General features: G+C 46.5%; 1 protein-coding gene across 7 annotated transcripts in view; it reads left to right on the forward strand.

Annotated features, from left to right (window-relative positions):
- The first annotated feature begins 372 nt into the window (after positions 1-372).
- Positions 373-18,258, forward strand: part of Vldlr (very low density lipoprotein receptor) — a 34,289-nt gene continuing 16,403 nt past the window's right edge. For 2 of the 7 annotated variants that reach the window (XM_076561716.1, XM_076561722.1), the window contains exons 1-2: positions 2,914-3,124; positions 14,156-14,275. In XM_076561716.1, coding sequence (XP_076417831.1) covers positions 3,016-3,124; positions 14,156-14,275 — 229 coding nt within the window. In that variant the 5' untranslated portion in view covers positions 2,914-3,015. Of the gene's footprint in view, positions 1,074-2,911; positions 3,125-14,155; positions 14,276-18,258 lie in introns of those variants that run through there. The other 5 variants (XM_076561720.1, XM_076561725.1, XM_076561735.1 and 2 more) reach the window with 5 other exon arrangements.

The following is an 18,258-nucleotide window of genomic DNA, read 5'->3' on the forward strand; positions in this document are numbered from 1 at the left end:
ACACCCCTCCTCTTCATCACTTCCAGGTTGGAAAGAAGAGTCCCCAGGAAGATGCTACCTACCTACCGACCTCACAATACCAGCCCTTCCTAGGGGCTCAGGAGAGGAAGGTAGAGAGTTCCTTGCCGCCCCCAGACCCCTCCACTGTCAGCCCCATCGTCCCGGAGGTGGTGGCAACAGCAGCAATAGTTGCATCAGCGCTCTCGGCCCCGGCGCCAGGAGGGTACAGTAGCGACTGTAGGGAGCTAGGGAGCGCACAGCTGCTGCGGCCGCAGGTTCCCTGGATCAGGAAATTAGGACAGGCACCCGGGATTGGAGGTGAGGACGGTGCGCGAGCCAACCAGAGGCCGCCCCGGGTCCCCCGTGAGCCCCGGGCCGACGCGCGAAGCAGCCGGGCCCCTGGAGCCGTCCGGATGGCGGCTGCAACAGCCCCAGCCACTGTCACTCACGCACGCACGCTGCCACTTGCCCCCGCACCCTCCGCACCGCACGCGGGAGAGCGGCGCGTGCAGGAGCTGCTGGGCTGAGCTCCCCCGCTGGGGTCCCCGCGCGGCAAGACCGCGCTCCTGCCGCCACCCGAGTGGGTGCCCCCGACCGTTCGCCTCGGCTGTTCCTGGCGAACCGGCTCCCCGCCCCCTCCTCCCGCGCCCTCCCCTCCCTTCTCCCTCCCCTCCCTCTGCAACGCCTGCATTATTTTCCGCCCGCAGGGTCCGCGCGCACACCGCGGCCTCGGCGGGGGAGGTGACCGGGTGGGTGGCTGGGTGGGTGGCTGGCTGGCTGGCGGGGAGTACAGCGTGCAAGTTGCAGGGAAGGGGTGCCCGCTCCTTCCGCGCTTTCCGTGCTCCCGGCTCCTCACTCCTTCCCCCCTCCTCCTCGCCTCCTCCCTCCCCGCCCCCACCTCCTTCCTCCTCTCCGAAGGGCTGGTAACTTGTTGTGCGGAGCGGACGGCGACAACGACGGCGGCGGCGGCGGCACCATCCGGGCGGGCAGCATGGGCACGTCCGCGCGCTGGGCGCTGTGGCTGCTGCTCGCGTTGTGCTGGGCGCCCCGGGACAGCGGCGCCTCTGCAAGCGGTGAGTGGGGACGCGCCCCTCCGCACTCGGCCCGTAACAAGCCGGGGCGCCCGCGATCGCTGCGTTTTGGGGGGCCTTGGGGCTCCTCTTGCCCACCCCCTCCTAGGAGGCGCCTCTCCGCGCTCCTCTCCTGCCTCCCCTCCCCGCCCGGGTGGCGCCTCTGAGCTGTCAGAGCCGAGGCTACTGGGAGCTGGGCCCGGGGGACCGTGGGGTTTAGGGTGTCCTAAAGCGTTCCTTGAACTTGTTGTCATTCCCCTGTGTCCCCTTTCTTCCCAGAACCTCTGTTTTACATGGTTTTCATCCCTCTTGACAAGGGCTTGGGGATGTGGGCTTTGGAGCCACTGAACAATGGTTCTGCCTCCTCTGCCAGGCGGGCTGTTAGGACCGTGGCAGAGCACCGGGCCTGGAAGCCCGGGTGCACCGCTCAGACTTGAGCAGGGTTGAGAGCGCACAGTGGGTGAAGGTGGGCGTCTCCGAGGACACCGGGCGCCAGGTGCCGGCCGGACAGGGAGTCCTCGCGCAGCCGTGAGCAGGCGCACGTTCGGTGGGCGGCAGCCTGGAGGCCGAGCCATGACAAGTGCGCAGGCTGCGCACCCGGACTGCGACTCCCCAGGCGCCCGGCCGCCTCTCCGGCCCCAAGTGTGGCTTTCAACCGGACTGTCCTCCGAGTGCTTTTCTCCCTTCCCCCGGGATTCCGCCGCTACTGCGGCGTTCGTATACCTCCGAGTCTCTGAGATAACTGAACGGGGGAGGGGAGTGGGACCCAGACTTAATCAGGTTACTTTGCTGAGCCTCGTTCTGGGTGACACTTCCCCCCAAAGAAACCGATGTAGTGACTGCAACTAGCCCTTTATTTCACACAATAGATCGAAGGTGTAGTGCTAGAGCTGGGGTGTGACTGTAGCTTGGGGAGGGCGGGGTTTACTGTCCTGAGTCCCCTAGGGTCAGCGCCCTGGCTTGGGATCCCTCTTGTGTTTTCAGTTCCCCTTCTTGGGTCGTACAACTTTCCAGAGCAGGCGATAAGACGCCTTCCTAACAAGGTCCGGTTTGATCCTTGGCAGGCCACTGAAGAGGTCTTAGAGGTCTTAAGAGGTGACACCAAAGAGCTTGCTTGCCAACCAGCTCTAGGTAATTAGGGCAGAATGCTGTCCCAGCTCTTAAGAGTCCACAATGCCCATCTCCTGTCGCCGGGTAGCTTAGAAGGCCTGCCTGCGTGCGGTCACGTGTGTCCTGGAGTGAGAGCGAACTTTCAAGTGTGTGGTCAAGCAGTCTGTCGACCTATGCTGGGGTGTTGAAGTCTCCCAGCGCCCCTGAGCCTTTGGTTCCGCTGTCCCGAGCGTGAGAAGCTGGGCAGGGCTTTTCTGCCCCATGCGATTGGCTGGTAACTGGATTGCGTTTAGGTTGGTCACGTGTTTTCGCGGACTTAATTGAGCTGCCCCAGCTGGGTTACCTTTAAGATCAGCCAGGCTCAGAGGGACTGTGCCTTCTGGTGCTTTCTCCTGCTGCACTCTGAAAAGTCCATGTGTAGTGACGCTAGAATACTGTGTGGGGCAAGCCTACGAGCCCAGAGAAGCCCTGCTTCACAGAAATTCTCAGACGCTGACATTAATCATTAATGGATGAGTAATGCTAACTTATTAAACCATCCCTCAGAGTGACTTGACTTGCGTTACATATTTTGTAATAGTTCAAAACACGAATGTGTATAAAATCCATTATTGACTGTGATCCAGGGAGGTGGGAGAAAAGAGTCCTAGCTGCAGGTCCTTTTGTATTCTGGGAATTTTTTTAACGTGCTAACTTTCCATTAGGTGCTGCTTTTTCATGGGGTGCTAAGAAAGCACCCAGACTGCTGCACTGAGCTAGTCCAAAGTCAGAAGCTGTTCAGTTGTGATCCATAAAGTGAGGATATCCTTTGCCCCTCCTTTACTGCAAGTGGAATATGATGGTGCTGGAAAAAGTGGAAGAGAGAACCTGGCACAAACCTAAATCATCAGAGTGGGGGGAGCCGTTCTTTCTGAACTGCCCAAACTTGGAATTGGTTGAAGCAGGTATTGACCCTAAGCCAACCCATTCTGTCCGTGCCTTAAGTTCAAAGTACCAAGACATGTGGACTGATTTTCTGGCCCTGGTCTTCTATACTCAGTCTTTCTGTCTAGCCCTTCCCCTTGTCCCCCAGTACACAGACACACTCGGAGGCTGCTCGGAATTACCTGATCAGAGCAGGCAGGTGTGCACCAACTTCCTGTAAGGAATTTAAGTGAGGCTAACAAGAGGTCTTACAAGGGCTGATGGCAAAATACGTGGGGTCTCTGGGACTCTTTCCTCCACGCCAGGTATAGATTAAGATGTGAGATGCTGTGTAGTCTTCAAAGCCAGAGTTCTGCGAGAGCTCTTCCACCTCTTCCAGTATGACCAATGACTCTTACTTTTCCTGCTCTGGGAGTGAATGATGTGTACCTGCAGGCAGGAATCTGGAAAACCAGGAGAACTGATTTCTGGCTTACTGAAGCACCAAGAGAAGGAAGAGACCAGAGCAATCTCATCTACATCCAAGAAAGGCTGCATAGACCAGACGAGGGCATTCTTTTTTAAAGAGGGTCACAATCCAAGCTTGAAGTCTGGAACAGTTTTTTTTTAATTTTTATTTATTTATTTTTATTCTATTTTATTTTATTGTATTTTCCTAGAATCATCATCTGAAGTCTGGAACAGTTTTTTTTTTAAATTTTTATTTGTTTATTTTTATTCTATTTTATTTTATTGTATTTTCCTAGAATCATCATCTGAAGTCTGGAACAGTTTTTTTTTTATTTTTATTTGTTTATTTTTATTCTATTTTATTTTATTGTATTTTCCTAGAATCATCATCTTACCAGCAAACTCTAGTGCTGGCCCTGTATCATTTCATCTCTTTGTGCTTGAGTCTCCAGAGACCTACAGCGTGCATATAAAGGCCAACTTCAGTAGAGCTGGCACATGTTAAGACTTCAGGTGGACAAACTGCATTAGCAAACTTGTAAAGGTGGCCATCTCTACCTTCCAAACAATTGCCAGCTGATCATTGTGTTTCTGCTTTCTTAAAAAATGAATAGCCATAGACAGGATTTCACTGCAGAACTTTTGTGATGCTTCTGGAGGAGCTAACACACTGTTAGGACCCCCTTCTGTTCCCTGAACAATGTCAAACCCATAACACAAAAGGCTCTAGAGCACAGCCTCAAGGTCAGGAGTGCAGAGAGGACCCCAGGCATGTGGCTTCAGGCTTAGATTCCCAAATCCTTCCACTTACCAAATAGCATAGAAAGAGAAAATGTATAGGAAATATTTCCTCTGCCCTCACAGAATATGAAGTTGTTCTCAGTAGAGGAAACAGGATGGAGATGGAGTAGTTTCCCTTTTTGGCCTCTGCTCTTGACCCTGATTGGCTTCACTTGACCTTGCTTTGGAAAGCCACTGGCATGTGCTAGCCTGTGAGACATATGCACATTACAGAGCCAAAATGGGCCTGAAATGGTGTTTGTCACATATACCTGGTGAGTCTTATGGCAGACTAAGGCAGCTGTCTTTCACATGTGAGGAGATAGATTCTTCTAACTTGAAGTAATCTCAAGAGATCACCCGACCACAGCACAGTAGACAGCTTTCTGGAAAAATAAAAGTCCTTCCTTGGAGGTTATGAGTAAAATGTACTTTTTGAACGGGAGTAATCTAAGGCCATTTTCCTCCTCACTGAGGAGGGGACAGTCTGAGGACTGGTAGCTTGTTCTGAGGTCCCCAAGGCATACTATAACCCAGTTCTTGGAGAACCTGATTTTGTAAGTGGAAACTTGCTCAATTTTACTCTCTGTAATTGTTTTCGCTACAAATCCGTATCTCCCTGCTAAGCTCCAGTGTTGGTTTACAGTCAAGGCCCTGAAACTGGTAAATTTCAACACGTTAGACATGCTAACTGCAGTTTAGCCAAGTGAGAAAGCAGGTGGCACCTTAAACGGGGCCCACTTGGCCTTCTTGTGGAGAACCCTGGATGCTTTGGGCCTGCTAGTCATTTTTAGGCTCTAAATTAAAAACGTAAGAGAGAATCTGCTATGTATAGTGAGAGTAGGCATAGAGATCTCCCAGAAGCATTTCATCGTTTGTGCAGAGGGCCCTTCGCCAGCTTTGTGAGGTAGAGATGCTAAGTTTCATATGGTAGAGCTGCCCTGTGGGGAGGGGAGAGAGTATGCCAGAGCCAGCATTTTAAAAGTACGTTTAGGGCAAGAAACTATACCTTGGAAAGGTCAGGCACTCACTAGAGTGGCCAATCTTGCCACTAACTTGGGGCATCTGGGTTGGCAAGGTGGCCAGTAGTCTTTGTGCGTCCAGAAATAGTATTGGCAGTGGAGGTGAGGGGGTAGGGGAATGTGCAGTTTGCCAGGGTTGATGACTGACATTTGAGAGTTCACACATTTCTAACTTCGCACTGCACAGACTATACTATAGTATAGTATATATATATACTATATATATACTATATATATACTATATATACTATATATATACTATATATATATATATACTATATAGTATATATATATACTATAGTATACTGTGTATACTCGTCTATTCTCTAGACCTGCCCCTGATCTTTACTTTTCCTAGCATGCTTTCCTAAGATCTAAGTTATTCTTTGGCAGGGAGATTAACCAGGCAGGGTATAAATTGAAGCCAGCCCCCCCCCCCCCCCCCCCCCCGTACATCTGCTCAAGACCACTTGATGGACAATACAGAAACCAGAAAGCTGGCCTCTTTGTGCCATTTCTTTGTAGGAAGTCAAACCAGGAAACTCAAGATTCAAAAAGAGCTGAGTATAGAAGCTGTGAATGGAGTGAGCAGAGCTGGTGTTTCTTAATCATGCAAGCCACAGACATCAGCTGAAGATGTCTTGAGAGTTCCCACATGCTGCTTTGATTATAGCTCATAATGCTTCCCTAAAATCACCAGCAACTTAGACTTTAATATGCCAATACCAGAAGGGATCTTATCTCTGCCAATGGTCCTGTGAAGGTGATGATTCAAACCCCAGTGGGCTATTGCCAGCCTTCCCAAAGAGCAATAGAATGTCAAAAGTGAAACTTGGGTCTGACATACCAACCTCCTCACCTTGCCAGATCTTCCATGTGTGTTAGAATCTCTCGCATGTGGAAATGTGGCTGACACACTAATTATGGCAAATAGATGTGCAAGCAAGATATGTTTTTGTTGTTGTTGTTTTGTTTTGTTTTAGTGATAACTTGCCACACAGATGAGATGAAAGTACTCTTATAGGCATAGGAAGCTGGTACCTCTTTATCTTTCAAAGGATTCTACTGGGCAAGACTTCATTTAGCAGGCCACGCTTCCTTTCAAGTTCAGAAAAGCTGGGAAAATATTTTGACAAAAGTCTATAATGCAGAACAGATTTATAGGTTAATTCATTAACCAACGAATACATTCATGACTCGTAGGACTTAGCAAATCTTTGGATGCTAGGTGACAAGGCCTCAGTGTACTGGGGCACGGGGGCAGGTTAGGAAAAGTTTTGGGAAAGAAGCCAGATCATACCTGGCTCTGGGGGCATATTTAAGGGTCCAGCGGGCCGCAGCAAGGAGATGCTATCTGAACCTGCTCCTGTGGGGAAGACACAGGAAGACAACAGGAACCATATGGGCAAGCAGAAACTACGCATTCGTGAGGATGGTCAAAGGCAGGGGAAGTCAGGGAAGCCCCTTAGAGCTGTTAGCTCAGCTGGGGCAGCTTGAGCAGATGGTGGGTGGTGGCTGAAAGGAAGAAGTCAGGGAAAGCTGGTAGGGAATTGAGACTCAATCCTGGAGTCAGTGGGAAGCCAGGAAATGATCCTATCCTTGGCCCTTCTGGATATCCTAAGGGGCTTAAATCACTGTCTTAATTTGGATAGAGACCGAGACAGCCTGGAGGCAAAGGGAAGGGTGACTTAAATTTAGATCAAGTGAGAGATGAGGGGTCAGACATGGCCATCAGGCCCAGTGTCAGGGGAGAAGAAGCTGGGCTCCCTCCCGGGCTACGGATTTAGGGAAGTCAACTGAGGCTGTGTAAGACACAAGAGAGGAGGGCAAGTATGGGCACCAACTGCTTTACTCTGCATGTCTGCTGAGGTATCCCGATGAATGTTACTTATACAATGCGCCCAAAAGCTGTGCTCAGGTTGTCACCAACATATATGTTATAAAACACTTCCACCTCTCTCCTGTCTCCCTACAGTGACAGTTCTGAGGTCTTAGGGGGGTTACCAGTATATTCAGTATTACAGCCTTGAAAACAAAGCCTCTCCCATGATTTGTTGCCTCTGTAACTTCTTGGTCTTCATGCTGGTGCCCCTTGGGCTATTCTCTATCCCCAGGCAGATAAGATAGAGATATGACTTGGTTAATGTACCCTAGTCAAGAAAGTCAGAAAAATTAGAAAAAGCCACTATGGGAATTCTAGCAGCTACGATGAGAACCGGAAATAGGGCCCTATCTCAACTACAAAGCTATGCTGTAGAGTGTCCTCTTGAGACAGGAAACCTCTTTATTCTTGATTGATTTAAGCAGAGTGCACTAGCTAAATTCCGAGTGGAATATTCTAGAGTTATGTAGTCCTGAGTTGGCTACTGTAATTGGTGTGCTTGGTAGTGTAAGATTTAGAGCCAGCAGACCTGGGTTCAAATCTTAGATCAGCCCAGGGCAACCTTGGGCAAATCACTGTATTTTTGCTCTTTTCCTAATCTACAAAGAGGGAAAGGGGAAAGGTCACGTAGAACTAATAAGTTAAGACATGAGAAGTCTTAGAGAAGCAAATAGGCCAACAATACAAAGTGGTTGCATCTATGAATGGAAGATGCTCTCAGTCAGGTGTCAATGGAACAGCCTGTGACAACAGTTCCTTACTGGGCATCTCAGGACCTCCTCCCGGCCACCCTGCTGCACTATTTGCCACTGACAGCCTCTCCTTCCTGTAGGAAAACTTCTTTTGCTGACTCAGAAGTCTGCCTGGCCTAAAAGGAGTTTTAGCCTATGAATAGAAGAATTGGCATTAAATTAGCAAGCAGTAGAGGTGAGGTAGACTAAAAATAAATGCCCTTGGTGGCCCTAGAAGTGCCAAAAGCAATGGACTGAAGATATTCCAGCAGACGATAACACCCTTCCATGTAGGCAAGCGAAGTGAAGGCTGGGCCTGGCAGAGTGTGGCAACACGAGACCCTCAATAGAATCAAGTTCTCCCTGAGCCTGATACTCTGAGCATCTCCTCACTATTCCAGGGTCCAACCAGAGGAATCCTGCCAAAAAGTTACTCAAAGCCTATGGGGAAATTCATGGCCCATCCTTCCTGCCAGCTAGGCTACTCACTGTAGGGCCAACACAGGGCTTTTTGGAAGCTCACATGCTGATGTTCCATGTTAACCCTTACAGAACCAATTAGGTAGTGGCAAACTGACATCCCTGTGCATTCAAACTGCCACGTCTCCTGAAGCCAGTGAACTGCTGATTGTGGGTAGCAATCAGTGTTAACTATTTAGGTGAGCAAAGCTGCTGGGACATGGACGCCTTCCAGTAAGCTTCAAGTCTGATGCCATACATACAAAGGACAATAAGAGCAGGACATTCTTTGACATTTTGGGACATCTATCACTCACTTTAATAGCCACATAAGTGGGTAGATACAAGTGACCTCAAATCTCCTGACCCAAAAGATGAAAAGTATTCTTGCTTAATATTAGAGCTGCAAGGAAACTTAGTTTGATCTCTTCATGGAAGAGGACTCTTTGCATATTCCTAAACTAACAGCAAGAGTCTTTATGGTTTGGCATGGAGGTAGAGCTCCAAGCTCCATACTGCGCTGCTCTATCTCCTTCCCCCAGCCCTTTAGCCCCAAGCTATTTTCTGTGAGCACTGCAGGTTTTAGGAGCCCAGTGAAAACTCCCACCTTTTCAGAGCAGACAGATGCAGGGGTATAGAGTCCCTAGCCTTCCCACTCCCAAGGTTATTTATGCCTTACCCTGGCTTTAGCTCGGCTTAACAATGAAAAGAAACTGGGTTGTGGATGATTTCATACCTGTTCTGTTCCCTCGATGAACTGTAATAGTGAATTTGAGATTTAACATTCATGGATGAAAATAGACTACAGGTCTACAATCCTATAATCCCCAAAGCTTTGAGACCCAAAAGCTTCTTAATTCATGTGGTGCTTTCAGTTCTGGACCTCTGAGCTGCAGTGGTCTCAGTGGAACACCCCGACAGAAAGATGGAGTCTCTTTGGAACCTGCAGGGGAAAACCCACAGTGTTCCAGGAGGGTGGCTGAGGTCTCTGCGCTCAACTTAGTGGCTGAGCTCTTCTGACTGTGCATGAGACAGAGAACTGGACAGAACCGGGGAGCACTTTCTGCCTAGTTGTAGCCTCTCAAAGTGCTTAGGAAGCTAAGAGTCTGAGAGGCATGGCTGGAAAGCTTACTTTGCTTCTCTTTAGAGGATCCTTTACCAATCTGGCTGGCTTCCCACCCATCCTTTTCTCCAGCATCTTTCAGACAAGCAGGGACATTTTGGTACCCACTGTCTTCCTTGTGTAAATTCTTCCTCTTTGTTAGGGGAAGGTCACGTCTGTCATGATGACATAGAACTTTCTGATAAGCAGGCAGAAGCCTGGGTGACATGAACACATGTAAGATATGAAAAGGTAGAAGCTAAACTCCTTTCTGCTTTAGGATATTGAAATGAGCATATGAAAATGCTTATGTCTGTTATAACCCATGTCCTGAGCCAAACCTCCAGGATTTTAACATAACTTATTACTTTTGATAGCTTGTGTATTACAACTAAATCCAGAGTCCAGAGCGACCATGAACTATATATTAGTCTTAGCATGTTATTTGCCAGGCTTTAGTCCCAAGACAGCTTAAATGTCTACAAAATCCATCACACTGGCCTCATTTTTGAGGAAGTTCTCTCCCACAGGCCTAATTCTGGAGTTTGTTTTTTATTTTGTTTATTTGGTTTTTTTTTTTCAATCTTCTTAATCTTTCTCCAAGTCTGATGGCATGCTCATCATCCTCACTATATAGAGTTCAAATGTAATGTTTTTGGCTCATTTTGACTTACCCTTCATAATGAAAGCCCTAAAAATGTCAGTCTTTTAGGCTTTACTGTATTATAACTGCAATGAACGATCCTTTCTAAGTATGTTTCATTCTGTATTCTCTGATTGTGAACTCCTTTTTCTAATAAAGTCCTCAAAGTGGATTCCTGCCATTCCCATCGTCCTCAGAGTCGCAAGGGTATAGAGCGGAAGCCAATGGCCCCTGGAACTTGGAGAATATGGAGAATATTCTGTGATCACAGTGGCAATGGGAGGGAGGGAGGGGGCTGCCAGGTACATCACTCTTGGCTTATTGGTCTTAAAAACAAACAACTGATGCTCACCTCTTATTCTCTTTGTAACTCCCTAGGATTTTTTATTCAATAAAATATTTATAGAATGAATAAGCATTATGAAATATTGGTAGGAAATATCAAGTTATATTGCTCTGTAGCTAAGTTCTAGCTTGCTAAGCGTTTAAGAGCTGAAAGGTTCATAGAGTTTTAAAAGCAATATATGTAGTACCTGAAGGTAACCACAGCTGTGTAGTAATCTTGACTTGAGCTAATTTTTAATCTCTTTGGGAATTAGCCACAAAGTGCAGAATTCTCCCCGACAGCAGGGCGCGGTTGACACTCGGGACCAACTAGAGCATTGTGTGTTTCACACAAGAGTTCCAGTCTGTGCTTGCCTCTGCCCTGTGCTTGCCTCTCCTATGCCAGCATGCCCCAGCTGCAAATGCTGAGAGGTAGCAGGAAATCTGAAGGCTTTCTGCTTGCAACCACCCTCCCCCAGCAAATCTGCATGCACCCCAGGCCTTGTGCTGGGTTTTATAAGTCTATGCAGTGTATTTGAGGGAGGCCTTTAAGGGACAAGAGCTGCACCTTTTATCACAAAGTAATCTGGTCCTGCAGAAGGATAGAAGTACTCATGATAGAAGCACCCAAACTGTCCTGGCTCTGGAGTGCCTCCATGAAAAGTCTTAGTTCACACCTCCGTAAATGGTATGTCCATAATGAGCCAAAGCAACTGAGTTCCAGAAAGCAGAATCAGGTCTGTGGCTCTAGATTGCTCTCCTTTGCCTCATCACTGAGTTAAGATTGGCACCCTGTTGCCTTCCAAGCTTTCATGGTGCTTTTGACCTGTCTTTGGAGATAGTTTGTAATCACGTGTTTTCCGAAGGAAACCTCAATTTTAAGATGAGGAACCATTATCAACACATCATTTCTGCCCCCTTTTTTGCCGCCCTCACAAGTCCTTTGCTCTTTCTTGTTTGTGATAGCAGTGTCACTCCTGAACAAAGCTGTGGATGTGGCCAGGAAATGCTATTAATGGATTAGGGTTGTCTGCATGTTGTTGGCAACACACACAGTTTATGCAAAGAAGAGTCCAGAGGTCTTGCGATGGCCCCTTGTGTTTCTGACCTGGCTAGTTTCATTACTCTTGGACTGATTCCATTGGCCCAAGATCATTATTGTAGCCACCATGTCCAATTTTTTAGACGTATGTAGTTATGTGTGTCTATGTATGCACATATGTGCCATAGCGTGCATAGGAGGTCAGAGGACAGACATAGGAATTAGTTCTTCCTACCCTATAGGTTCTAGGAATAAAACTTATGTCCCAAGGTTGGTAGCAAGTGCCATTTCCCGCTGAGCCATTTCAACTCTGGGTCCTGGAAGTAAAAAGGATGAAAGGGAAGGAGAATGAGTTCCCTATTCTTTTAGAGATATAGCCATGCATCACATGATGAGCGAGAGAAGTCCTAAGGACTTATTCATTGTTCCTTTACTTAAACACACAATGATGTTGTCTTAGTTACTGTCCTGGTACTGTGATGAGATACCATGACCAGACCAACTTATAAAAGACAGTACTTAACTGGGGGGGCTTGCTTAAGTGTGTGTGGGGGCTTGTCTATGACCATCATGGTAGCATGGCATCTGGCAGACAGGTGTGTGCTGTGGAATAATGCTTTTGTACACTGGTTTAATAAAACGCTGATTGGCCAGTAGCCAGGTAGGAAGTATAGGTGGGATAAGCAGACAAGGAGAATTCTGGGAAGAGAAAGGCTGAGCCAAGAAAAGCCAGCCTGCTGTCCAGGGAGCAGCATGTAATGACACACAGGTAAAGCCATGGAATATGTAGTGACATATAGATTAACAGAAATGGGCTGAGTTTAAATGTAAGAGTTAGTCAGTAGTAAGCCTGAGCTAATGGCTGAGCAGTTTTAATTAATAAAAGCCTCTGTGTGTTTACCTGGGTCCAAGTGGCTGTGGACCGAGTGGGACACAGGAAAACTTTCAGCTATAGGCATGGCACTGGGCCAGTAGCTGAGAGCTTCCATCCTGACCCATCTGCAGACATCAGGTAGAGAGAGGGTGGGGAAGACTGGCATTGGGCTTGGTGTGGGATTTTGAAGCTTCCTAATCCTTCCCACACAGTTCCACTAACTGGGGACCAAACGTGAAAATTTATGAGCTGATGGGGTTCATTCTCATTCAAACCACCATAGTGGTTTAGGGAACTTCATTCCTAGACTCTGTGGGCTAGCCTGTTGATTCTAGCCTCCTGTACACAGCATGGTACTTGCACTAAGTACTGTAGGCAGCTGTAGCACAGTGGCAAGTATGTGTGTGTCCAAATACATCTAAACGTGGAAAAGGTACAGAAAATATATCTATAAGATTAAAATGGTGCCTCCGTATAGGATGATTATCACAGATGGACTTGCAGGGCTGGAAGTTGCTCTGAGTGAGCCCGTGAGTGAATAGTAAGTGAAAGTCAAGGCCTAGGACATTGCCATTACTTTAGAAACACCGTATGCTTAGTGGGCCTTCAATTTAGAAAAAGTTTATAAAAATATTTCTGTCTCCAATGATGAATTATCCTTATTATTCTTTTTAAACATTAAAAATTTTTGTGTTCGTTTCCTTCCACCATGGGTTCCAGGGCTTGAACCCAGGTGGTCAGGCTTGGCAGCAAGCACCTTTAACCACTGAGCCAGCTCACTGGCCCATTTTTTAAAAATTTAAACTCTGATAACAGCTTAAAACACATGCTGTGCAGCTACACAAAAATATTTTCTTTATATGCTTACTCTATAAGCTTTTCTCGTGTGTGTGTGTGTGTGTGTGAAAGCTTTTCCTAAGAACTAACACATAAACCCACACCTTCTCCTAGGCCTAGAGAGGGTCGGGCCCGCCAGTATCTTACCCTATGGGCACTAATGTGCATGCAGCTCTTCCCTACAACAGAAAGGCCTTTTGGACTCTCTCCTGAAGGAGGGGACTAGAGCTCTCTCTGGGGCAGGTTCTTCCTTCCTTCACAAGTGACAGAAGTACGCCCATGGTGGCTTGGTTGCTCTGTATCTTCTTTTCAGTCAGACAATTCTCTATGAGCATCCCTGTCTGTCAGTGAGGACATCTTGGGGTTGGGTGTCCATGTTTTCCAATGCATTCCTGAGCTGCTTGAAGTCTGAAGTCTTCTCCTAACCCTTCCGCTGTCAGTTTCCTCAGAGGTGGTTCTTAGTCTTCTGTAGTTTTCTCTTGCTGGTTCTTCAGCTGTATGTTCTCTAGATGCTGGGAATTATTTTGCTCCATTACAATTTCATGGCCACTTTTGGAGAGGAGGTACATGTTGACATACTGACTAAAACATCATTGGCCACTATGTGCCCGGATTTCTTAGAAGCTGTATAATCCTTTTCTGTTTGCATTCCACTAGCTGGAGCCTGGTCTCTCAACTCTGCCTCTCCAGGAGAAAGGCTGGAAATCTAGTGTTCACTTTTAGTTTGTTGACCAGTGAAGGACTCTGCTACTGTTGTTCATGGCCCCCAAACTCATCCAAGGCTGGTCGCTACAATGTTACAGCTTGTTGAGTCTGTGGCTGTCCCCATCCATGGGCTTTGGGGAACGTGTATCTCTAACTTAGCTTCTATGCATGCATTGCTCAGTGTTCCTTCCTCATCCTAGGGAAAAAAGCCAAATGTGATACTTCCCAATTCCAGTGCACAAATGGCCGCTGCATTACTCTGCTGTGGAAATGTGATGGCGATGAAGACTGTGTTGATGGCAGTGATGAGAAGAACTGTGGTAAGTAAAGACTTTGGCATTCTTACTTGTTACCAAGCTTCAATTCTTGAGCGGACTTATGCATTCTATTAAAATGTGCAGATGTTCTTTTAGTTTCTACACATGTATTGAGATTCTGTAAATAAAATCCATTTTAAAGTACTGCTGTCAATCAGAGTCAAATGAATCTATACTGGTCGGGAGGCATATAATTGAATATTTGACATGAGGTAATCAACTTGAATATGGAATGTTGACCACCAAGTGGAATTTCCTTCACATGACAAGACCTGACTTATCTTACCTCAGACAAACATGTGCTATAGAAAGCTTAGAAAGGAAAGAAAAGAACAGATGTAGAAGAAGACAATAGATTGCTTAAAAGTAACTTTATACATTTACAAATGGGGGGATATGTGGAGTGATGTCTTAGTGGTTAAGATTGTGTACAGCTTTTCCAGAGGGCCTGAGTTCCACTTCTACCACCCATACTGGGTAGCTCTCAGCTACCTGTAATTCCAGCTCTAGAGGATCTGACACCCTTACCTGACATCCATGGGTATCCCCTGCGCGCGCGCGCACACACACACACACACACACACACACACACACACACACACACACAACGTACAATTATACAAACACACATGTATACACATAAACGAAATAAATAAATCTTTAAATTCACAAATGGCTCTGATCCAAGAAGATAGCAAGCTATGGACACTACAAAATCCCCTAAAGTTTCAGAAGCTAACTAACTCTGGCATAGAAATAACAAGCCATCTCATGTCCAAGATCAGATAAGGATTCTTCTAATTCTCCACTCACAATACTTGCTTATTCGAAAGCATTGGGCAGGGTAGAAGACATTCTCTTTCCAAATGAATGTGACTGCAACAGCATACCATTGATCAGAAACTATCAAAAGGTCATTGTGAGAAATGCCTGCAGGTATAGGCCCCATAACGTCATGTCACAGAGAATAGCTGAGAACTGCATGTCAAGATCACAAAGACCTGGAATTCTTGCTGACGTTTACTCTTTCATCCCTCTGTTCTGTGTTAGAAAAACCCTAAAGCAGTGGTGAGTGGGGAGATTAGTGTGGCCACTATCATTTGCCTTTTGAAAGATGGTACATGCAATGTGGAGTGCGGAGGTACAAGCATATCCCAGCATGTAGGAAGAGAAGAAAAGTAAAGGCCGTGGAGTTTTATAGACTGCCATGTTCATTATGCCATTACCTGTGTCTTTGTTTATCATCATTTAAATGCTGCAGATATCATCCTAGGGAGCAATACCCAAGGGACTGTGACAGCTCTGGAAGTCCGTTTTGAAAAAGTATACCCCCAGTCTCAAGACCAAGAATAGTCCTCCTGTGCTGTCCTTTTCCATTGTGTGTTTACAGTGGAAAGATTTCAGTCTGCTCCACAAAACACTGAGTTCCCTGCTATTTCTAGGTGGCCCAGAGAATACAGTTTTCTCAATACATATCCTCTAGGAGGACCTCTTTTCAGCTGTTCTCTAGTAGGAAGGGGCAAGGCTACTGAGAATTGGGGAAAAGCCATCCCCCACCAATTTTTATACTTCCTATTATAGACAGTTTTATCATCTAACTCAGCAGAGACACCTGGGACATTGTAGGAGCAGTGACTAGATTTTATTTAAGTCCCTTCTGCATCAATACTGTTTACCAGCCCCATGATAGAAGAATTTGGCCGAGGGAAAGAGGTAGAAGAACAGCATAGTAAATCAAGATCACTTGAGGTGGGATAGATTAAACACATCGATGGGCAGATTTGTTGCTGGATCCCAGGTATGGCAGTAAGCAGAGAAAGTGTGAGCATGCCCAAAGCAGCCTTAAATGTGTGTTTAAAATGGAAAAACTACATATTAAAACTTACAGCCGGGTGGTGGTGGCACATGCCTTTAATCCCAGCACTCGGGAGGCAGAGGCAGGCGGATCTCTATGAGTCTGAGGCCAGCCTGGTCTACAGAGCGAGATCCAGGAAAGGCGCAAAGCTACACAGAGAAACCCTGTCTCGAAAAACCAAAAACAAACAAACAAACAAATAAATAACTTACAAAACCTCCTTCCAACTTCCCCATCTAACCTTTGACCTGTACTTGGTTGTAATTTTTGGGAGTGCTCACTTTCAAGCTTACAGCTAATATAATCAGTTTGACTGTTGATTCCACATCACTTGCTTCTGTGGGTTTCCAAAGTATCTTATGGCTTTCCTCCCCTGTGGAACACTTTCTATCTTTCTGTCAGTGTGTGATTCAAACATCTTTTCTTTGCCCTTATAGTGTACACTCAGAACTGAGAAAGATGAACTCTATGAAGATGTGTCCTTATTTATCTTTGCTCAGACTCTCTGTTGCATTGCTGGTCTTTCATATCATCATGACATTTTCCACTTTGCAAAACCATCTGCTTTCTTTATGGCCATTCCCCTGTTCTCACTTTTGCAAGTTATAGAGGTGATCATGGGTTGAATTCCAGCAACAGGCCCAATAGCCTGGCCTCTGTTTCCATATGGGCCCAGGGGAACACCAGCCTTGGATAGCATTTGCTGTGTTAACACCATATAATGGTGATTTAGAAACAGGGGTGAATTATGAGCTGGCATGGCTTTCCTTGGTTCCTTAGCTATGTAGTTCAAGGATATGCATAATCCCTTAGGATCATAATTCATCAGCCCATGTTGAATGTTACAAACTGACTATCTCCCAAGTTTAAAGGCTGAACAAGAGTAGCCGAAGAGTAAGCCCTTGTCTCCAAGACCTCCACCTAGCTTAAACCCCCGTGCCAAGGGATCTCTGTTAAATTTGCAACATACTTCAGGCTTTTGCTGATTTACAAACACAGAATATTGATTAGACTGATGCTTTAAAATGGAAGTCTAAGCAGAAAGTATAGACATATAGGTATGGAAGAATCCAATCTAAAAAGACTATCACAGGGTGTGGGTGTCTTATCTGGCTGCTTTGGCAAGACTTCCAGATTCTGGGACTCTTTCATGGGTACAGTGACCAAGCTGCTTGATTTGTTTGTCTTTACTTTCCTGGTCTAATTAATGGATGGTATGTTGTATTGTAACTCTAAGTCCTGCCCTAGGAAGAATTAGTAGTAGAATTGATATTTTGCCTTAGGCTATTTGTATGGGAGCTGTGAATTATGGGACTCAGTGCTGGCAGCTTCAGTAACTTTCAGTTGGTTGATGTTAAACCAAACTTTGGCTGGAGGCCTGAAATCTCCTTGAATTCGAAGTTCTACCACTTGTTGTAAATGTTCTAATTGGCATTAAGTTTGTCTAGTGGATGAGTTCCTCTGCCCTGGTCGACCCATTGGAGTGGCAGGATTCAGTTCAGGAGCATCAGCATACCTCTACACTAAGTGCATGCTTTGTGAAGAATGTCCCTGAAATAGTCTTGGTTTACATTGCTTTGACAAAAATACCATAGGTAGGGCAACTTAAATGATGGAAATCTGATGTTAGGGTTCTGGGTATTAGGATGTCCCCAAATTAAGAGGTGGCATATCCGGTGTCTGATAAAAGCCCTCTTTCTGAATTTCGGGTGGCTGTTTTCTTTTCTTTTCTTTTTTTCTTTCTTTTTTTTCATTTTGGTTGTTTTGTTCTGTTTTTGGGTTTTTTTTGGGGGAGGGGGGTTGAGACAGGGTTTCTCTGTGTAACAGTCCTGGCTGTCTGTAGACCAGGCTGACCTCAAACTCACTGAGATCTGCCTGCCTGTGCCTCTGCCTCCCAATTGCTAGAATTAAAGGTGTGTGCCACCACCTCCTGGCAATGGCTATTTTCTTACTGTGTCCTCCCATGGTAGAGGAGAAGGAAGAAAGAGGGAGAGGGAGAGGGAGAGAGGGAGAGAGGGAGAGAGGGAGAGAGGGAGAGAGGGAGAGAGGGAGGGAGAGAGGGAGAGAGGGAGAGAGGGAGAGAGGGAGAGAGGGAGGGAGGGAGGGAGGGAGGGAGGGAGAGAGGGAGAGA

Source organism: Peromyscus maniculatus, chromosome 1 (assembly GCF_049852395.1).
Source record: "Peromyscus maniculatus bairdii isolate BWxNUB_F1_BW_parent chromosome 1, HU_Pman_BW_mat_3.1, whole genome shotgun sequence".
Lineage (NCBI taxonomy): Eukaryota > Metazoa > Chordata > Mammalia > Rodentia > Cricetidae > Peromyscus > Peromyscus maniculatus.